General features: G+C 33.1%; 1 protein-coding gene across 4 annotated transcripts in view; it reads left to right on the forward strand.

Moving 5' to 3' along the window:
• Positions 1-22310, forward strand: part of BAZ1A (bromodomain adjacent to zinc finger domain 1A) — a 90389-nt gene that overhangs the window by 36293 nt on the left and 31786 nt on the right. For all 4 annotated transcript variants that reach the window (XM_011376773.2, XM_011376764.2, XM_023522396.1 and 1 more), the window contains exons 4-12: positions 5220-5363; positions 8241-8342; positions 10088-10175; positions 12731-12865; positions 13934-14033; positions 14733-14899; positions 16548-16643; positions 17397-17535; positions 18806-18952. In XM_011376773.2, the coding sequence (XP_011375075.1) occupies positions 5220-5363; positions 8241-8342; positions 10088-10175; positions 12731-12865; positions 13934-14033; positions 14733-14899; positions 16548-16643; positions 17397-17535; positions 18806-18952 (1118 nt within the window). The remainder of the gene's footprint in view (positions 1-5219; positions 5364-8240; positions 8343-10087; positions 10176-12730; positions 12866-13933; positions 14034-14732; positions 14900-16547; positions 16644-17396; positions 17536-18805; positions 18953-22310) is intronic.

Consider the following 22310-nt stretch of genomic DNA (forward strand, 5'->3'; position numbering starts at 1 on the left):
TGTTAATTGTTTATCTTCTACCCCAAATGCCTTGTAAAAATTCTGGACATATTTCAATTGTAGAATGTTTTATAATTTGCTTTTGCATTAATGAATTTGTACTTTGAGATAAAATGAACTATGACTGGTAAAACAAATGAGTGACTATTAAAACAAAAACAACTTTTTTGGATGGAGAGGTATATACCATTCCAGAATATTCTCATAAAAGGCTATTTCCTTATTTAGCTTGTCACTGTTACAGATTTATGGGTGACTTCTGCTGTGTCCTCATGCTGTGCTTGCTGCATTTCTACAGACTTGATTTCACTCTGAAATATGTTCAAGTTGTTAACACTTTGGGAGCTTCTTGACTGCCTAGGCTTAAAATTCTGAGATAGCTTTGGGTCAAGATAGTGTTGCTGTTCCTCCTCAACTCCAGTAATCAAGTGGGAGGATTAGAAAGTATGAGCTTCAGAGTCAAAGTTTTGCCTGTACCATTAGTGGTTGTGTGAACATGAGCACCTGATTTAACTTCTCTGACTCTGAATTTCATCTTCTGGAAAATATGTAATTTGCAGAATTGATATGAGGAGATAAATATGCATAATTTATATAGTTATCTGGCACACAGGAACTCTAATAGTAAGGACCATCTTGATCATCAGCCTCCACTCTGTCCTCAAATAATGGAGCATTACTTTTAATTTATAAAGTTTCTATACTCTAAACTCACTAGCTAGGTCTTATTTTATGATTCTTTAACCTTTTTTATACTCTAGTCTTCTTTAGACTCCCTAGAACTGAGAAATCATAGCAAGTGGATTTGAAAATTTCTTTGGAAATTTTTTAGGTGTTGACATCCTGAATAGTTAACTGAAGTTTAGCTAAGCATCAGTGAAAGGCCTAACCTTGATTAGATTAGCAAGAAATGGCTACCTGTGGTTTGGGTGTGGTACAAAATTAATAGTAGTATTGATAATAACTAGTATAATTTATATATACAACATTTATTACATTCTAGGCAATGTCCCTATGCCGTACTGCTTTCCTTCTCCCTTATTGGTTCTGTAAAGGAATTGCATTTCTGTCTGTTAATTTTCTGTTGGTTTTAAATGTTAGTTCTTAAATTATTCTAGCTCTGTGGGCCCCACTGAGGTCATAGAGTACTCCCTTCAAAGAACTGTCAAACCATTTTAGGCTCTGTGCCAACCATACTTGTGCCCAGAGTAGACCTATTTTCTTTGTTTTTCCCTCATGACCCCCTCGACCATCACCACTTAGGGGCACTCACCTGGTCTCTTCCAGTTAAAACATGTCTTTTTCTAACTTGAAGAACCTTGTCAAAGTTTCACTGAAAAGCTTTCTTCATCACCTCTTGGAACTCTGACCAATATGATCCCTGGATGTGATCCCTAGGCCCTTCGAAAGTGGGTCCATATGATTCCTTGCATATTTTTGTGCAGTTCATGTCACCAAATTACAGAACCTTTTTATCATTTAACGACATAATTACCTAAGAAGTTTTGATATGATTTCCTATAGTTGTTCCTCTTTAGAAACACTGGTTTAATTTTATCAGCTAGTGGTAAAAGTCAACCTTCAATTCTTTTGACACTATTTCCGTTTGCTACCAATATAGGTTTGTTAACTGAACCTTCTTATGCTTTACTTTAGAACACACACAAAAAATTTCTTTTTAAAAAAATTGTGGTAAAATAAACATAAGATTTACCATTGTAATCTTTCTTAAGTGTACAATTCAGTGGCATTAAGTATATTTCACAGTGTTGTGTAACCATCACTACTATTTCCAGAACTTTTTCATCATCCCAAACAGAAACTCTATAGCTATTTAGCAATAATTGCCCGTTTCTCCCACACTCCAGTACCTGGTAACCTTTGTTCTGCTTTCTGTTTGTGAATTTGCCTATTCTAGATACTTTATATAAGTGGATTCATACAATATTTGTTCTTTTGTGTTTGGCTTATTTCACTGAGCCTAATGTTTTCAAAGTTCATCTATGTTGCAGCATGTATCAGAATTTCATCCCTTTATAGCTGAATAATACTCCATGATATGTGTATATACCACATTTTGTTCATCCATTCACCTGTTGATAAACACTTGAGTCATTTTCACCTTTTGACTATTGTAAATAATGCTATCATGAACATTGGTGTACAGGTATCTGTTGAGTTCCTGTTTTAGTTCTTTTGGGTACATACCTAGAAGTGGAATTGCCAGATCATATGATAATTCTGTGTTTCATCTTCTTAGGAACTGCCATATTGGTTTCCATAGCAGCTGCACCATTTTAACATCAGGGTTGTGATTTCTCTACATTCTTGCTAACACTCGACATTTTCCATTTTTTGTTTTTTTTAATAATAACCATGTTAATGGGTACGAAGGTGGCAGTTTTGATTTTGCATCCCCTTATGACTAATGATGCTGACCAATCTTTCTTTACATATTCTTATTGCCATTTTTATCTTTTGGGGAGAAATATCTATTCCAGTTCTTTGCCTGCTTTTGAATTGGATTGTTCGTTTTTTTTTATTGAGTCATAAGAGTTCTTTACATGTTCTGCCATGTCTTTGTCTGATTTGTGTATCAGAGTAATGCTGACTTCATAGAATGAGTTAGGAAGTGTTTTCTCCTCTTCAGTTTTTTGCAAGATTTTGAGAAGATTTTTTAAATATTTGGTAGAATTCACCAGCTATCTAGTCCTAGGCTTTTCGCTGTTGGAAGATTTTTGATTACTGATTCAATCTCCTTGCTAGTTATAGATCTTTCCAGATTTTCTATTTCTTCTTGAGTCAGTTTTGGTAGTTTGTGTGTTTCTAAGAATTTGTCAATTTCCTCTAGGTTATCCAATTTGTTAGCACGCAATTGTCCATAGTATTTTCTTATAATCCTTTTTATTTCTGTAAAATCACTAGTAATGTCCCCACTTTCATTTCACATTTTAGTAATTTGAGTCTCCTTTTCTCTCAATTGTTTTTAAAAACATTGTAAAGGAACCATGTATGATTCTTTTAATTTAAGCTGTGTAAGTCTCAGAATGAGAGGAAATAAGTGAAGGAGGAAAGTAAGCTGTTTTGAATGCTTAAAATTCACCCATATAATCTACATTTCATTGACTCTTAAGCGCTGGGGTGCTGTAGAACCAGTTGCTTTCTTCTATTTGGGTATAGTGCTAAGTTACTAGCAGGAAATCCATGGTCCTGATTTTCTCTGCGCCTGACAGCAATATTAGATATTATAGGGGATACTAAAGATGTTCTCACAAAAGAGAATACAAGCGTATGTTAAAGTGTACACTAATGAAAATAAGTACTATTTTCTTATAAAAATCCACCAGCTTCCCAAAATAAACCAGCTCTAAGTATACTGTTCGTCTTTCTGGAATTGTATGATTGTTTATTTTGCCTGGGACAAAAATTCATTTTGAAAAAAAAAAAATTTGCAAAAGGCCAAATTAGCAGTTTATTGAATAAAAGGAAAGAAACAGCTAAACCTGAGATGGGCAAGGTGCAGTTAAGTCTGAGGAAGAATAGGAATAAGAGAACTGATTGCTTCTAATATTCGTTATCTTTCCACTCTTCTCTCTTTGTAGGCTCTATCTTCTCTCACTGCATACTGGCCTGCTCCATGTGGCAGGAAACATGAGTGCCAGCACTACCAGAATTTTATGTCTTATAGAGTACATGACAGAAGAGGAACTGATTTTTACTTTCTAGATACCAGATTTTAAAATCACAGGGAAAATGTATTGGCTCAGCAAAAAAAGGAGTCCGCCCAATATCAACTAACTAATGGCCAGGGTCTTGTGGGATTATGACAGCTCTACCAGTAGCTATATGGAGGAAGGCGGGGTGTGAGAATAATGAAGTTCCTAGGAGAATGGGGCTGGTGAATAGACAGGCAATCTTATGAATGCCCACAATATATCAATACTTGTTTATAGCATGGAATGATTAAATGAATGGTACAGTGAGCTAATTGTCTAATCTTGAACCACTTTTTCTCTAGAGAATAAGGATTTACCCACTGGTGTGTATATATATGCTTAAAATATTCTGAGTTAATAAAACCTCCCCCTGGATTGTCTACGAGTTGTAGAGGTGCCATAGATATAATTCTAGCAATGTACATGCTTGCACATGCCCGCGCGTGCTCTGTCTCTCTCTTCCTCTCTCTCTCTTCCTCCTCCCTCCCGCCTCTACCCTGCTTTTACTCATACTGTCTTTAACAACTTGGGATATTGTTCACATATCATAAAATTCGCCCATTTAAAGTCTACAATTCAATGGTTTTAGTATATTCATAGAGTTGCACAACCATCACTACAAACTAATTTTAGAACATTTCTACACACCAAAAAGAAAGCCCTTGCACATTAGCAGACACTGATCATTGCTTCCCTCTCTCACCTTCTCCCCTTCCTCCAACTTCCTGACAACCACACATCTACTTTCTCTCTCTATGGATTTGCCTATTCTGGTTTTTCATATAAATGGAATCATATACTACAGTGGCCTTTTACATCTGGTTTCTTTGACTTAGCATAATGTTTTCAAGGTTTATCCATACTGTGGCATGTATCAGTATTTCATTTCTATTTTCTTGCTGAATAATATTCCATCGTATGGATATAGCACATTTTAATTATTTCAGTTGAAAATAATGGCACAGTAAAATGGAATCGAGGAATATTTCAGTTGTGATGAATGAGTCTGAAATTGCAACCCATAAAATCCAGAGCGAGGGGGCAAAGATAAGGAAAGCCAAAATAGGGGTAATAGAGTTAGTGAATAGGAAGCTTTTCAGAGATCAGAAATCACAACAAAATTTACAGTGAGAATAAAAATGGTTATTATCAGGAGAATTTCAGAATTTAAAATATTGGAGACTTGGAAAACTATAAGGCCCAATCTGTATAATGAGATATTGTGCCAGAATTTGATTTTCTAAGTAGTAACTTTAGTTAAGAATATAATTACCAAGAACCTTGATAAATCGACCTTTAAATAGTTTTGTGTTAATTTAAATTATAGCTAACCTTTGCTTAAATTGGATATTACAGATTTTTTCATTAAATCAGTTCCATCAATCATCCATAGTTTCTAGAAAACAGAATAGCTTTAAAGTTGTTCAAAGTAGACAGTTCTGAAATATTTGATTATAAAATGTCAGATGATTTACATTTTTAAATGTATTATTATTCTTTCAGGTTACAGTGTAGGATTTTGGAAGTCCTCCCTCCATCACATCAAAATGGTTTTGCTAATGGACATGTCAGTAGTGTAGATGGAGAAACTATTATCATCAGTGATAGTGATGATTCAGAAACACAGAACAGTTCTTTTCAAAATGGGTAAGTTTTATTAATTTTTAAAATGTATATCAGATTGACTAATGCTATCCCATTGAAACAATTTTTCTTGAATCCCCCCTTCATCCTTTCTAGTTTTACTGTGGTATACTATTCATCTAAACCAGGAGTCACCAACCCCCAGGCTGCAGACCTGTACTGGTCCCTGGCCTGTTAGGAACCTGGCCACACAGCAGGAGATGAGCACCAGGCTAACGTGCAAAGCTTCATCTGTATTTGCAGCCTCTCCCCAACACTAGCATCACCGCCTCAGCTCCACCTCAGGTCATCAGACATTAGATTCTCATAGGAGCATTGTTTCCTATGGGGACCACTGATCTCAATAATGTGGTTCAGCAACACGTGTTAGAGTTTGCAAAATTGAAACTTTGCTAGTTAGTTAACTCTAGTCAGCAGCTTAAGAGCAATTAAAGCACACCTCATTCAATTACACTTACACATTCCACTTTTGTTTACTTGGGGAAATTCGTTCTGTACTTTAAGTACTATACTTACGCACTTTATAGTGCATATGGTAAAGAAACTCTAATCTTCTGAAATTGAGTCAGTTGAGTCAGCCGATTGCTCTTGGAGAAAAATCACACAAACATGTAGATTGGCAGTGTCTGCAGTTAAATTTAAAATCTCAACTGAGTCCTCAACTGATTAAAAGTCCATTTACATGTTTTAACTCAGCTCCCTCCTCTGTTCTCCACAACTGCCTAAATCTTTACTGCTCCATTCTGTTCCCTCTGTGCCTTTTAGGCATCTCAGACTTAACAATACGTTCTCCAGCCTGTCTTGTGTGTCTGTCTTCCCTATTTTCATTGAACAGTACCATAATATTCAAATAAGAAACCTGCTGCCATTCTTAACTACTTTTAACTCCTTTGCACCTGAAATACTAGTAACTATCAAGTTCTATCCCTCAGAACCTTGTAATTTAAGTTCTCATTTTGTCTGACTTGAACAGTTGTAATTAGAATTTGAGCATTTACTATGTCCAGGCACTGTGCTAAGTGTTGGATATGCATATTTGTTAGCTCTATAAGAGTACTGTTATTTTTATTTAACAAGAATCTGAGCCTTAGAAAGATTAATTGGCTTTGCAAAAAGGCAACCAACCAAGAAAATGCCCGAAAAAAAAAAATGATGTGGGGTAAACGAATGAAGCATGACATGGTCCTATATAATAAGTCTTTTAATACATCTCATGTTACCTCGAGTTGCTATTATTAAGCACAAAAAGAAATTAATAGATAACTTGTGTGTGTCTCTCATTGAATGCAGAGTGTGGGATGCAGAATTAGTGGGTATTGTAAATGTATGTCCTTTAGCAGCTCTGACAGTAGTTCATGTGTTTTTTTAGACTATATCAAAGATCACAGCCCTTAAATGAAGTTAGTTATATATTAGATGAGTCTTGAATTGTTAAATGCAGATTTTTGTATATAAAAGTAATCAGTCATAATTTCCAGGCTATATAGGCTGTGCCTTAACTCTTGAATATAGGTACTTGGAATAGACTCTTGATAAAGGAAAAGTGAATAAGCTGGTCAGTTGCTTTATTTATAGATATTTTTAACCTGTGTATGATTCTTCAAGACTCTGAGCCTTCACTATACATCAACATCATAAAATGCCTAGTTGTTTATAGATTGCTGTATCCTGAGATACCAGGAAGGGTAAAACATAGTCATCTTTGGACCTTATTCTGTTGTTTCTATTAATTCTCTAATTTAGGTGAGTAATATATTTACTTTTAGGTTTGCTCCCTGCCAACAAAACAACAAAACATAATCTAGATTTCCTTATGTTTTAGTAGGTGGGCTAAAGGGAAAGGGAATGGAACAATTCTTTATTGGGCATTTCCCATGAGTTAAACTGTATAACAGCACTCATGTATGTTGTCTTACGGTCATATTCTTATATCATTGAGGAGAAATAGAAGTTCGGAGTTGGAAATTTTGCTCAGCATCAGAGTTCGTAATATCTGCAAGACATACAAAGACAGCGTATTTAGAATTAAGCCTAGGTGCTCAAAATGATCAACATTCTGTGGGAGTGTGTGTGTTAAAACATACATAATATTTGCCATTTGAACCATTTTAAGTGTACGATTTAGTGGCATTAATTATAATCACAGTTTTGTACAACTATCACCACTATTTTCAAAACTTTTTCATCACCCCAAATAGAAACTCTGTACCCATTAAGTAATAATTCCTCATTTCCTCCTCCCCCTATCCTCTAGTAACCTTTAATCTGCTTTCTGTCTCTATGAATTTACCTATTTTAGATATTTCATATAAGTGGAATCATATAATATCTTTTTGTGTCTGGCTTATTCCAGTTATATAATTTTTCAAGGTACATCCATGTTGTAACATGTTGAACTTCATAACAGAATGAATGAATGAATGCATCTTTAAAGGGAAGAAAAAATGAGAAGTTTGTGGGAGCAGAGATTAAATGTGTAGCCTCTTTGAGAATTCTTAAAACAGGGTAAACTACATTATCTCCACTTTTGCTCTTGGGTTACACAGCTATGAAGAAGAAATTTTAAAGGCAAATCCAAAAGCTGTTTATTTGTTTACATATTTATGTAACCTAAACTGGGTACTCTGTGCTTATTCATCTCTTGTTTCTTCACCCAAGAAAAATTTATCAAATGAGTAATTAAAGTACCAACGTAACATAAAATAGTACTTTGTACTATTTTGGCTAATAGAATGGTGAGAAATATCAGTAACTTATAAAATCCTAGTTAAAATAAAAATGTATTATATTCTGTTGTATGTTCTTAGAAACTAGATTTCCATTTAAAATCTCATCTTTCCAAAAAAATTATTAACTGATTTATGTCTTTGCTCTTTTTAGGAAGAAAAGAGATGCAGTTGACCCCTTATTATTCAAGTACAAGGTGCAACCCACTAAAAAAGAATTGTATGAGTGTGCTATTGTTAAAGCAACACAAATCAGGTAAAACTCAGTGCCTTTGCTGGTTTAAAGTAGTGTAATTATGTTGGATTAAGAAGATTTGATGTAGAACACATGGTAGTGTTGCAAGTGATTGCTTTCCTTTTTAAAATAAATATACGTTTATATGATCATAGACTGATAAAGTGAATTGTAATAGGCTCCATGAACCCTTTGTTTAGATTAGCAACTAACCCCTAATAGTCTTCACATCTAAGAAATTAAGAAGGATTCTATTTATGAAGTGCTTCTCATGAGAGAATTCAATTTTCAAAGCTGAGAAATCTGATGGTGCTTACAGATATGTCACATTTGTAATATTTTATTCATTAGACACAAACATCCGATCAGTCTCTTCTCATTCCTTAAGAAAGTTAAATAATAAAAAATGAATATTCCCTTTGAGGCCTAATCAAAAGAGAGAGGGTAGTGCGTAGTTACTATTTCAAAGAACAGGCTCTAGGTTACATAGATATATTTTAGGAAAAGCCCTATTATTGCCTATTGAGGTTAGGCTCTTAGTTATTTGAAAGTAAGTTGACATTATCAGCTAACAACTTGCCACATAGGAAATGCAAGTCAATCTTGCATTTAGTTTGATAGAAAATATTTTTACTTATTCTCTCATCCTGTTGCCCCATATATACTCGTGTGTCCAAAGAAAAGGGATAATATAAGTATTACATATATTACTGAGTTGAATATATTACTTTCTGTAACTATATGGATGTGTGTGTAGTTTTTTGGGGGCCCATCATTAATTTAAGATCTCTGGAACATTCTACATTTTATTATATGTTGAAAAATAGTATTCCCAGGATAATGCTCACAGATTACTCAAAGTTTTGAATTTGTTCAGTTTATGGGCTAACGAATAGCATAGTTGAGACTACCGATATTTTCCTTATTCAAAGTTGAGTTTTGTCTTTTTTTTTTTTGCTTTTAGCGTAAGATATATATAATGTAATTCCCTATTTAATATTTTTCATTTTCTGCCTTTTGACTTATACTTTAACTTAAATATAATTCTGCTAGATCTTGGTTACAGTCTTAGTTCATTTTTTTTTTACTAATTGGTGAGCCAAAGAATTATAAGATAAGAAAGCTATACTTGATAATAGAAGACTTAATTGACTTACAGCTCTTTGGTAGCATCAAAAGGTAGTACTGTTCCTATAAGCAAGACTTGATATGATAGAATAGCATTGACAGGTAGAACTTTCTGCAATGATGGAAATATTATATGTGTGCTGTTGAGTGGCTACTGTGGCTATTGATCACTTGAAATGTGGCTAGTAATAGTGAGGAACTGAACTTTTAATTTTATTTATTAAAAAAACCACATGTGGCTAGCAGAGGCCGTATAAGACAATACAATTCTCAAGGGCTAGAATATTCAGTAGTCAAGAGATAATTACCTTCTTGTCAGCTGCTACATGGTGCTGGGACATAGCAGTAAACTAGAATCCTTTCATGTAGTCCTTCTTACAGTCTAGGAAAAGAATATACATTTTTGGGAGGGCCACTACTTAAAAACTCTTATATTGTTTATTCACTCATAGAAGTAGGTCTTATAACATTCTACATATACACTTTAGTATGAAGATTCTTGTTACTTCTGTATTAGAAAATGAAATGTTCTTTTCCTAGGCTTGAAATTGAGGTTATGAATTTACAGAGATTATGTAGTTTGGATTGAATTCTTTGATACTAGTACTTTACTTTTTCTCCTCCTTTTTCCCCTTTAGCCGGAGAAAACACCTACTTTCTCGTGATAAACTAAAGCTTTTTCTGAAGCAACACTGTGAACCACAAGATGGAGTCATTAAAATTAAGGTAATTAGAACAAAGAAATTATTTGTTAGAAAGAAGAAAAAAAGAATTGGGTATTGGTATAAAGTTGTAACATTGCAGAAATGTTATTTCAAAGTTGGTTGAAAATTGCTCTTTATTGAGAGCCAATTTTTAGTAACTTTCTTTATTTATTGTATTAAATACTGTTTTCACAATTTCTAGAATTGCTAGGTGGTGCTGGTACTACCACTTTTTCTCCTTGTAAAAAGGGTCAATCATGTGAGAATAGATGGAAAACTTGAAAAAAGCAAAGTTGTGGGGGTGGGGCAACTATAATTTTCTAATAGTGGGGTTCTGGCTCACAAAAATAGGTACAAAGAACAATGTTAAAATATATCCTATGAGATAGGAGAGCAATATGTATAATAAAAAGAACATCAGAGACTAATACTAAGCAGATAGATTATATTTTTTTCATAACCATTAAGAGGGGGAAAAGTCAAGTTTAGACCACTCACATTCTACATTGAGTAAAAAGTTAAAAGGTAAAACTAATTCTTAAAAATAAGAAATATTTAACTCACATTGGGAGAAATGTTAATCTTAGTAAAAAAGTAGTAGAATGGGTTAGAAAGATGTATGCATGTTTCAGAAATCAGCTATTGTATGTTTAAGATTGGTGCATTTCATTATATATAAATGTTATATCAAAAGAAAAGAAATGTAGGTTTCAAATGTTATAAGTTTCAAGGGCAAGTGCTGGAGGAAAAATACTTCCAGTAAATATAATGAGGAGTTCAGGTCAATTAAAAAAACTTAAGCACCCAAGTAGAAATACAGACAACTAGACTTGATCAAAATTCACAGTGGATGAAATATAAAAATTCGAAAACATAAATAGAATCATCTGAAATAATTTTTTTAAATGCGAACGTATTTATTTGTCTCGATAAGAAGAGAATGCTTAAATTATGTTTTATCTATAGATAAATTGAATATCAGATAACCACGTAAAATGATGCTTACAAAAAGTTAATGATTTCGATACTTGTGGTGAATTGCACTTGGTGCCTGGCACTTGGTAGTTAATGAATATATGTATGAAAAGTTGTATATGTGTATATCATAAATAGCCACTTGGCCAATTTCCTGTAATTGACAAATATCTCTTACACCAGTGAACAAAAACCCAGTTAGGAAAAAGTGGTGAAGGACATCAGCAGTTACTCACCAAGGAAAATAATCAATAAACATGAAAAGAAGTTCAACTTTACTTAATAAATAAATGAAAATTAAGGGACAGGAAACATTTTTTTTCTTAGAGTGTAATGAAAGATCGTTAGTGGACATCTGGTGCAAGCACATGGGCACTTCCTCCCCCCACAAAAAAAAAACAGTTTCATGCCCAATGTGGTGAGTGTAGTCTATTGTTAGGAGTACCTCCAAGTACACAAAGATGTGGATATTTGTATGTATTGTGTGTTGTGTGAATAAGGAACCTTGACAGTGAATTTATTAAAGCCTATTTTGACCTTTTTTGAGTGTGTATATTTGAGAAGAAACCACTCATGTTCTTTATATTCATGCTTAAAAGGGCAATTCTCTATATTCAGGGGTTATGTGGGATAGTAGATGACCATTTTAATGGAATTTATGTAAAATCTTAATAGATTCTTGATTTATTATGATGGCCAGAAGTGATTGAATTTTAAATATTAAGAACTATGTTCTACTAAAAATGAAAATATACAGAAAATTGAAATCCCAGTAGAAGTAGTCCTATTTTGTTAATATTTAAAATTATGTATCGTTTTCTTATGTATGTCCTGAAGATATTTCTGTAAATGGCACATGTTTTCTTTGAGAGAAAGAATGATGATCCTGACCATTAGACCCAAAAAAACTTTCAGAATTGCTAATCAAAAATAAAAAGTCTAGCGTTGAATGAACATGGATAATAAAAGATGAACAAGTTCTGAATACAAAGTAAAAGCAGAGAAACTCTTTTGAATTTAGCAGTTATTCTAGAACCACACCAATAAAAATGAGGTTGATTTCTCTGAAAAATTCTGAGTTGAAACTTTATAGGAATTTGTCAACATTTCTGCTTTTATCCAGACCAACTTTAAAATTTGATACGTAAAAATATTTAAGTTATCACCCCAAAGCGGGGTGAAAAATCTAAATGTTCAGTAGTTTGGATATGGTTAAGAAAATTCATCGGTAAATACACTGGGTTTTAATGTTAATATATAGATTATTTATTTACATAGAAAATCTCATACAAAATTAGGGAAAAGCAAAGCAAACAAAAAATATTGTACAAACTTAATTTTGAAATAGTTTAGAATTCAAGAAACTGTTAAAACACTCGAGTATTTTATGGTGAAGTAATTTTTTGAATTCTGGTTTTCCTTCTGGTAAAGCTGATTAATTATGTTTTTTAGAAGGATCGAGTAGACTAAGTAAAACGTATATTATTACACAATAACACAAGAAAATCTAATGTTTTTAACAGCAGTCTTATGACATATTAGAGCATATCTATACATGGCTTACTAATGTGTTATTATTGTACCCTATCTTTTTTTATGAAGGCATCATCTCTTTCAACATATAAAATAGCAGAACAAGATTTTTCTTATTTCTTCCCTGATGATCCACCTACCTTTATCTTCAGTCCTTCTAACAGAAGAAGAGGGAGACCTCCCAAACGAGGATCTATTAGTCAGGTACATAAAGAATAGGTGAAAACTACCTTGTAAGCTCTTAATAACTATTCAAAATCAAGAACGGTGTTTGGCTCCCCCACCTCCATAGCCTGTAGGAAGGAACACATTCCTTCACACACAAAAAAATACGTGTACTATATGGTGATAACTGCTCAGCACTGAGGCTTATAGAAGTTTCAAGTGTGAATTAGACATGGCTCTAATGCCAGGGAGATTTTATACCACAGTGGAAGCAAGCATATAAGCCATTAGTAAAATGTAAATCAGGATGAAATAAAGGAATAAATTATGATATTTAAAATATGAAATAAGAAGATCACATTAAGCATGTTAGAGACATTATTTGCACAAGAAATAAAATAAAAATAAACTTGTGACATGGTTTAGCATTGGCCACGAGGATATTCTAACTGGTCTTTTCTCTACCTCTTATATATTTAATGTCTACACCATCTAGTTTAAAAGGTACCCCGGGAGATTTTTTTGGTTTCTAATGCATATTTTTAAGTCTCTCTTTATATGTTATCAGTTGTTTTTATGAGAGGTTTTTGTACTAATTTGTAGAGCTATAGAATTAATTCATATTCTGAATTGTTGCTGTGATTAGAGTTAATAAAAGTTTGGTTATAAGTTAGATGGCAAAAAGGACAAAAACTATGATACATCAAATATAAAATAAAAAATAACAGACAAAACAAACAAAGACAAACTCATAGATACAGACAACAGAATGGTAGTCACAAGAGGGGAAGGGAATGGGAGAAGGGCAAATTGGGTAAAGGGTCAAATATATGGTAACAGAAGGAAACTAGACTTTGGGTGGTGAACACACAATAGACTATACAGATATCAAATTATAATGCTGTACCCCTGAAATTTATACAATGTTATTAACCAATGTTACCTCAATAAATATCTTTTTTTTTAAGTTCAGTTATGCTTTAGAATGAAACCTCATTTTGATATAAAGAAAGCATAATTGATGAGAGATTTTTAATTTTTTGGTTTTTACTCTTACTGTTAGAATAAGGCAGACTATCAGTTTGTAAAAGTTGTTGTTTTTTTTAGGAGGACATTATTGCTAATAAACAGACTATTGCAAGTTATAGGAACAAAGCTACTAAAGAAAGGGACAAACTTTTGAAACAAGAAGAAATGAAGTCACTGGGTGAGTTTTAACGTTTTCTCCAAAACTGTTTCAGTACAGGAAAGAATATTTCTGTGTCTGGGTTGGGAATGTTTCTAAAATGGCATATTTCTGGGGTGCATGCGCACATGTGTATGTATTTTTAAGTATAGTTATTTCCCTCTGGTATCTATTGATTCTTAAGCTAAATGAGACCTCTGCGTATCTCTTCAAGCAATATTTCAAAGTATAGCATATCTCCTGTTAAACTGACCTAAGGCTAGATTAAGCTAAGTTGGAATTCCTAGGTCTTACAAACTATTTTGAGCCATTTCATTTGCTTCACACAGCCTCATGAAACATAGCTTCCCAAACTTGAGTCATTTGGCAACTTAATTAAAATAAAAATTTCTAAATTAGTAGGTCTGAATAGGAGAAGAGATTCTGCATTTCTAACAAGGTGTGATGATATAGATATATCCTTGCTGCTGGTCTTAGGACCACTCTTTGAATAGCAGGGTTTCAAAGGCAGGTAAATGTCCCAGTGCAATAGTTTGTCTTAAATTGAGCCAACTTGATTTTCCCATTTTAAACACCTGCTGGCTCCCTCTAGGAATTTACAACCCCTATCAGTCTCTACCGATCTCATTTAACCATAAATTATTTTAGGATTCTTTTGTTACACTAAAAAATGTGGTGTTTTCTGTCTGTGTACAGTTCTAAGTTTGACCTTTTCCACAGCTTTTGAAAAAGCTAAATTAAAAAGAGAAAAAGCAGATGCCCTAGAAGCAAAGAAAAAAGAAAAGGAAGATAAAGAGAAAAAGAAGGAAGAATTGAAGAAAATTGTTGAAGAAGAGAGACTGAAGAAGAAAGAAGAAAAAGAAAGGCTTAAAGTAGAAAGAGAAAAGGTATTCATTCAAGTATTAGCTATGCTCTCTGCATATAGTAAATAGTGCTTTGCATATTTAAATTCATGGTTAATTTTCAAGTGCTTTTGCCATTTTCATTCACATTCACATATAGTTGTGCATAGAGCACTGATAAATAGTATTGGTTTATTTCCCTTTTGCTTTGGAAAATTTAATGAATAATTTAAGGTTCAACATATAAATGCATACCTTTACACCTCAAATCCCCTTCTAAAATGCAGTTCTAAAGTTGATTTTCTTCATTTAGATTTCCAAGTATAGGAAAGGTGTTATACATAAAATACGTGGTTAGAAAAATACAAATAAAAAAATAAAATCTATGACTAACAAGAATTATTACAGTGTTCTTATTTTCCTTGAAGAATAAGGTATCTGTGATAATAGGGTAGTTCAGCAAATCTTTATTATAATCTTTAGTGCTAGATATTCCTTAGAGAATTCTATAGCTGGCTTTTTCCAAAGATAGTCATCATTGGTTTTCTGGGATTTTCACAAGTAGCCTTAGATGATGATGATATACAATTTGCTCACTTAAATTGCCTAAAGTTTTTTAAATCATTTAAAATAGACCATTGGGATAAGGTTGAGGTATCTAATATATGTTCATTCCAGAAAAGGTAGGGAAAAAAAAAACAAAAACCTTGTAATCTAAATGGTAACATTTAGAGATAGCATTAACATTTTGATTAATTTCTAGTCTTTATTCTGGGTCTTAAAAGAGATCCAGCATTTATAATTTCATGTACTTTTTTGTTTAACATTATTATAAACATTTTTCATGTTATTAAATTAAGGCAGAATTTTTAGTGACTGCATAATAGTTAATTGAATAGATATAGGTAAGTGCTTTATAAATTTTTGCTCATAAATAATGATAACTCTGTTCAAGTTTGCAAATTAAAAGTCCCGTTTTTGGATTATGTCCTTGGATAAATTTATAGAAGTAGAATAATAGGTCAAAAGGTAAGAACATTCAAAAAACTTTCTATTCACATAGGTAAGTATTTGTTTACCAAACAGGTTGTGCTTATTTACACTATTAGCAACAGTGAATATGAATACCCATCTTATTACATCCTATAAGAATTATGTTGGGGCGGGAGAATGACTTATTGCAGCAGACTGCTTAAAGTACAGTTGGTAAGTTCTGTAACCATCTAGTCATTTTATATTGAAAATTTGGTAAGTGTACGTCTTTTTACCTTTGGTGTTCCTAAATTTCAAAGAAAAGTATAATAACATATAAAACATTTATTGGAAAATAATTGTAATAAAATATTTTATTTATACTCTGCTTTATTAGATACTTTTTAGGGTCAGTACTTATTTTGCAGTTTCAAATACAAGAACCGATAAGTAAGGGTTTCAAAAGACCAATGAGCAAGAGAAATGGTCTGGATTAAAAAGAAAGAGTTTACCAGCAGTATTTTAATATTGCTTTTACTGACTTCTCCCTCTGTGTTTCCCTTTACTGTCAGTCAGGTTTAAATGAAACCCAACCCCAGAGTTCCTGTTTCAGTAGGTCTGTGGTAGGTCCCAAGTAGTTGTATTTTTTACAAGTTCCCAGGTGATGCTGATGCTGCTTTATCAATTTCTTATAAGAACTTTTATTAACCTTTTGTTTTAGGAAAGAGAGAAATTACGTGAAGAAAAGCGAAAATATATGGAATACTTAAAACAGTGGAGTAAACCTAGAGAAGATATGGAATGTGATGATCTTAAGGTATAAGCATGTTGAGTGACGTTTTGCATACATCCATATTCTGTGTGCCCTATGTGGCTTTGCTGATGAAATCTTTTTTTTTTAATAGTAGCCTCTTCATATTTAACTGAGGGGAAATAGCCAATTAAGCAAATGCTATATTTAGTGTTCTAAGGTAGCATTATTAGTATTTTATAATAAGCTTTAATAATGACTTTTATTCTACAGAAATAATTGTTCAATTGTATGATCCTTAATAATCCAGTAATCACTGGGCCAAGCATGCATTTAGCTTTTTGCTAGATTAAGATTCTTCCCGTCTCCAGAAATGGTCAAAATATCTCAACTAAACTCATTCATCTCAGTCTCTAAAGAACCATTTCTAAGTCAGTAGATGGTAGATTAATTCTGTTCCATATCCTAAGGAGATACCACATTAATGATAACATCGGCACAGCTAATGCCTTGACCTCAGAATCTAAGGTAAAAAAACCCTCTTAACTAGGAAATGTAGTGAGAAATACACTCCAGCCTAAGGTTACGTTTTTAGTTTAATGAAGGAAAAAGACCCTAGATACTGATTTAGTAAAGTTGGAATAAGGCCATGAAATCTATAATTTTTAAAGTTCTGAAGGTGATTATGATAAACATCCAGGGTTGAGAACCACTAGTCTACATGAATTAATTCCTATTAGGTAAAGAGTACATCATATCTGCTTTTTATAATTTCCTATACCTAGTTCAAATAGTTATATAAATTATGTAATCTTTCAGGAACTTCCAGAACCAACTCCAGTGAAAACTAGACTACCTCCTGAAATCTTTGGTGATGCTCTGATGGTTTTGGAGTTTCTTAATGCATTTGGTGAACTTTTTGATCTTCAAGATGAATTTCCTGAAGGAGTAACCCTAGGCAAGTACTATTGCTATGTTAAAATTAGTGGCTTAAAAGAAGAAATTATTCTCTCTTAAAGTCTATGGAATCACTGAACCTAGCTCTCTAATTGTCTCTTGAGGTCTCTCATGTGGTTACTGTCAGTGGTTAGAACTGGAGTCATCTGAAGGCTTACCTGGCTAGATGTTCAAGATGGCTTCTTCACACACATGCCTGGTACACCATGCTCCTCCTCATGGCATCCCACTCCATCAGAGTAGCCTACCCTTATTATGTGGCAGCTGAGGGCTCCAAGAGGCAGGACACAGAAACTTCCAGCCTTCTTAAAAACTAGGCCTGGAACTGGCAGCCCTTATTTCTGCCACATTCCCTTGGTCAGGCCTGATGGGATTCAAAGGGGTGAAAGAATAGATTCTGACTCTTGAAGGTGACATGGTAGGTAAGTAGGAAGGGAAGGAATTGATGTCAGCCATATTTGAAGACAAGTTGTTGCTACCTATAATTTGTGATTCTCTTTTGCCTTTGTACTTAATATACTTTTACTTTGTATAAACGTCATTTTTAAGAGTTGAATTAGTATGAGGAGGGCTATGGATCCCATTTTGGATTTTTAGCTGTCAAATAGTAAAATAATTTTCGTAAGATCCAAGACAAGACTCTCAAAGACAGAATTATAATGCCACTCTTATTTTAATAATAATGAATTCTTCAGGAGGGCTTTCACGTTCCCTTAATTTCTCTTTATGAGCTAGGTGAGGTATGAATCACTGTGCCTTACAGATCAAGAAGGTCTAAACAATGCTAGTTTAGGTAAGATAAATTGGATAAGAAACATTTATGACTTGGACACAATATTAGGATTACACCTAATGCTGATGCATACCTCTCCTATGCACTATTTGGTAAACAGTAATGTTCCACATAGCTCTTAAGAACAGTGGTACAGTAACAAATCGTTGCATCATTATTCAAATGAGAATAAAATTATAATTTTTAATATGTGCCTTAATTCACACCTTAAATTTAAACTTAGTTGAAATATTGTATTAATCTACTGAAGCTAATTTGGCCTTCTTAAATGTGGTGATTTTGGCTTATGGTTTTATTGGAATTTAATCATTATAAATTGTTTTTTTGGTTTTGCCTTGGATAATACTGGGCTCCACTTTGATAAATGGGCACTTAAGAAAATAGTTACACAAGCTATTATTGATTAAAATGTTTATTATTCCATTGAAGTTTTTTTAGTACATGAACAGAACTTTAATTTTAAACATTTTATTCACAGAAGTGTTAGAGGAAGCTCTTGTAGGAAATGACAGTGAAGGCCCACTATGTGAATTGCTTTTTTTCTTCCTGACTGCCATCTTCCAGGCGATAGCTGAAGAAGAAGAAGAAGTAGCCAAAGAGCAAATAACTGATGCTGACACCAAAGGTCAGAATTCAGAATTATTGCTGATTGATACTAACTGTAGTGCAATTCATTTTTGAAGGTTATTTTAAAATTAACTTGGTTTTTACAGTTATAAAATGTAATTGTTCAAGTTACCTGATTCTTGAGTCATATACTAACAACACATTATCAATTGTTTTATAAAAACTTTGATTTAATGTATCCTGTTTCCGATTCATAAAAATTCACAATAAGAAATAACTGTTGGGAGATATCTTGTTAGCAGAATCTTGGTACAAAAAGGTGGTACATTCCTCCATTCAGATAGTATTGTTGGCCTTAGGAAATTTGAGCTCATTTTCCTTTATGCCTGGTCCCACCAATAACAGGTTTATGATGAGTATGCATCCAATGTTGGTTCCATTTTGATTTTACAGCCTGAGTTCAAGCAAAATATATTTTCTAGCTTCAATGTTAATCACATAGACCCCCTATCAAGACCATTTTAACAATATGGTACCAGTTGTCCTCTCAGATAACTATGTCAATTAAATGAGATTTTACTAAAAGGAAGGCAGAAGGGTAAATCCATTTATAAAACATCTAAAGATTATCTAAGATGGTGGTACTAGTGCTAAAGATGGGATTATCTAAAACAGTGTAGCAAATATTACTGTAGCCATTAGTTTGCCTTAGTGACCAATAACATCACAGGGTTCTTGACCAGGTTCTGACCCTAATACAAGATATAAAATTGTATTTAATTCAGGATTTGGAGCAGATGAGTATTATAGTTTTCGAAGTCCTGATGGCAAAAAGTGGGGTAACAAGATGGTTGTATTGGAAAATCAGCTAGTGTAAAGGAAAAATAAATGTGACTGTTGGTGTTTGTATTGTCATTATATTATCAATTCACAGTTTGTTCCATCTATAATTTTTATAGCTCTATTCTTATATAGCACTGTCTATAAATATAAGATCTACCTCTGATTATTGGCCGTTAAATAAAAGTTTTAATGCCCTTTTTGAAAATATGTATTTAAATGTTAGAGAAGGGGAGAAAACATACCTTGGAATTTTTTTACCTTTTTACCTTTCTCTCACTTCCCAGTTATTATTGGCCACATTTTATATGGTTATTTCAGTTTCAATAAGGGCCCTACATTGTTCCCCCAGGTATTTTCCATATGTTCTCCCATCTCAGTAACAAGAAAGCTTTTCTACAGTCTTCCTGTGAGCAATTGAATAGTTACATGGGACTGGATATTCTCTCACTTCCTCTTTAGCTGGTCTTATTATAAGTAAGGTGTTTCCTGCTATTTCTAGAAAGGGAAGTTGTACAGAAGGGAATAGTATGAATTTATCTTAGTGATGAGAAAACTGAAGTTCAATGAGGTTATTTACCAAAGATCACATAGCTAATAAGTGGTATAAGACACTATAAATGCATTGTTTCATGCTTATATCACCCTTGTGAAGTAGATATAATTATTTTCTGCCTTTTACATATAGAGAAACTTAGACTTAAGGAGTTTAACTTGCCCAAAGATACATGGCAAATGAGAAAGTGATGGGATACAAACTGAAGCAGTCTGGTCTAGAGCCGTATAGTGACTATACTACATTGCCTCATAATGTGGCCAATAAGTTGAAAATTTGAATATTTGTTTCCCTAGCATTGCCTGTAGAATTATATGTCTTCAAGAAGATCTAATTTCTTGGGTCTTTGATCTCCCTGTTTTTATATCAACTCTTGGAAATTTTGACCAGCAATTTCTAAAATCTTATACTAAAAATATCTCTTTCTCTGTTTAGTCTTATATCATAAATTTCAAAGCCTTTCAAAATATGGGAACAAGAACATCCTCCTTATATAAAATAGTTTCGTATATTTGTTGAGATATTGTTTAGTGTAGGAATTTTATGTACTTAATTCGAGATTACTATGATGACAAATGTTTCTTTCAGATAGTCCTAATATATACACTTCAACTATATATTCTCTTGGTATGATGTACCCACATGACTGTCTCTAAGCAAATGCTAGAGTGATATTTACAGTTTCTGGAGAGTACCATTTAGTAGATAATTGAGTTAAAGAATACATATTTTAACATGTTAGTTTAACACAAAAGTAAACTGTCATTTTGTTGGTTGTCCATTTCCTAAGTCCTTTATAGCCTTTGTCCTAGGAAATCATAACTTACTATGGAAAAAATAGGTTGAACATGGTGATTGCTGCAAAGGAAGAGAGCCAATACACTTTTACAGCTCTGCAACTAGGACTATCATTAATTTTAGAGTGCGTATAAGTTTGTTTGGCTTTATATATAAAATGAAAATTGAGAAAGTTTTAGGTCTAGTATTTCCCTGGTGAGGAAGAACATACTGTCTGTTTTTGGACTAGATTCGCGGCCTGGTAGGAATAACTTCTACATATATGTAAAATTTAATCAGATAATTTCTCTTTTGTGGTATTGTTTATGCTTTATGTACCATGAAGTTGTCAATGTTTGTAATCAGACAAAAATCCCAGGGCTGCCTTTTTCATTTAGTAAAGGACAGCAGTTCTGTTCTCTAAGGTTCATTTTGTGAGTTTGTGAACTTGGGGAGGGAAATCATATAGTAGAAGGTTAATGAACCACAGAATCAGTCTCACCCAGTGATTTTTCAAACTATAATCCGTAGAGCCCTATTATAAGTTGCACAGGGATGCCTCGGTGCCACTACAGGAGAGTTGAAAAGATAAATGGGCAGGATTGTTATCTCTGTACCCCATTTTAACAAGGGCATCTTTTATATGGGGCTTCTAAGAAATATTTGAAGAATTTGAAAACCACTGGTCTAGGGTCACCTTTTCAAGAAAAATGAGGCTGATTAAGTGACTTGTCTAAAGGCTACATAACTAGGAACTAGGGACTGGCAGAGCTAAGACTAGAATATACATTACCTAACTCAGTCTGAAGCTGTGTTTACTGTATTATGATATAACAGAAGGGTTTTTTGTAAGCTTAAATTTTTTCATAGTTGACACTTTAATTTTTTTATCATCTATGTATTATAATTAGAAAAAATTATGTATACTAATACTTTAAATATATCTGTGCTTATAGATTTGTTCTTTAGTCCTATTTGTAAGCTAAGCACTATTTTCAAAGCTAAAACAATTTACTTAGAAGGTAGAGGAAAATCTTCCTATTGTTTCTTGGATTGGAGAGTTTTCCAAATAAAAACAGACAATTTAAATGAAGAGGATAAATCAATGGTTAAGTGGCAGCAGTGCTGTCTTTAAGTTCTTTTAGCTTTTTTCTGTGCTGGTTTTGTGATGATTACAACCTGTACTTTGCTATGATTCAATGTTAAAATATTTATAAAAGATTGGATATCTTCAAGTGGATTC

Source organism: Pteropus vampyrus, unplaced genomic scaffold, assembly GCF_000151845.1.
Source record: "Pteropus vampyrus isolate Shadow unplaced genomic scaffold, Pvam_2.0 Scaffold10, whole genome shotgun sequence".
Classification (NCBI taxonomy): Eukaryota; Metazoa; Chordata; class Mammalia; order Chiroptera; family Pteropodidae; genus Pteropus; species Pteropus vampyrus.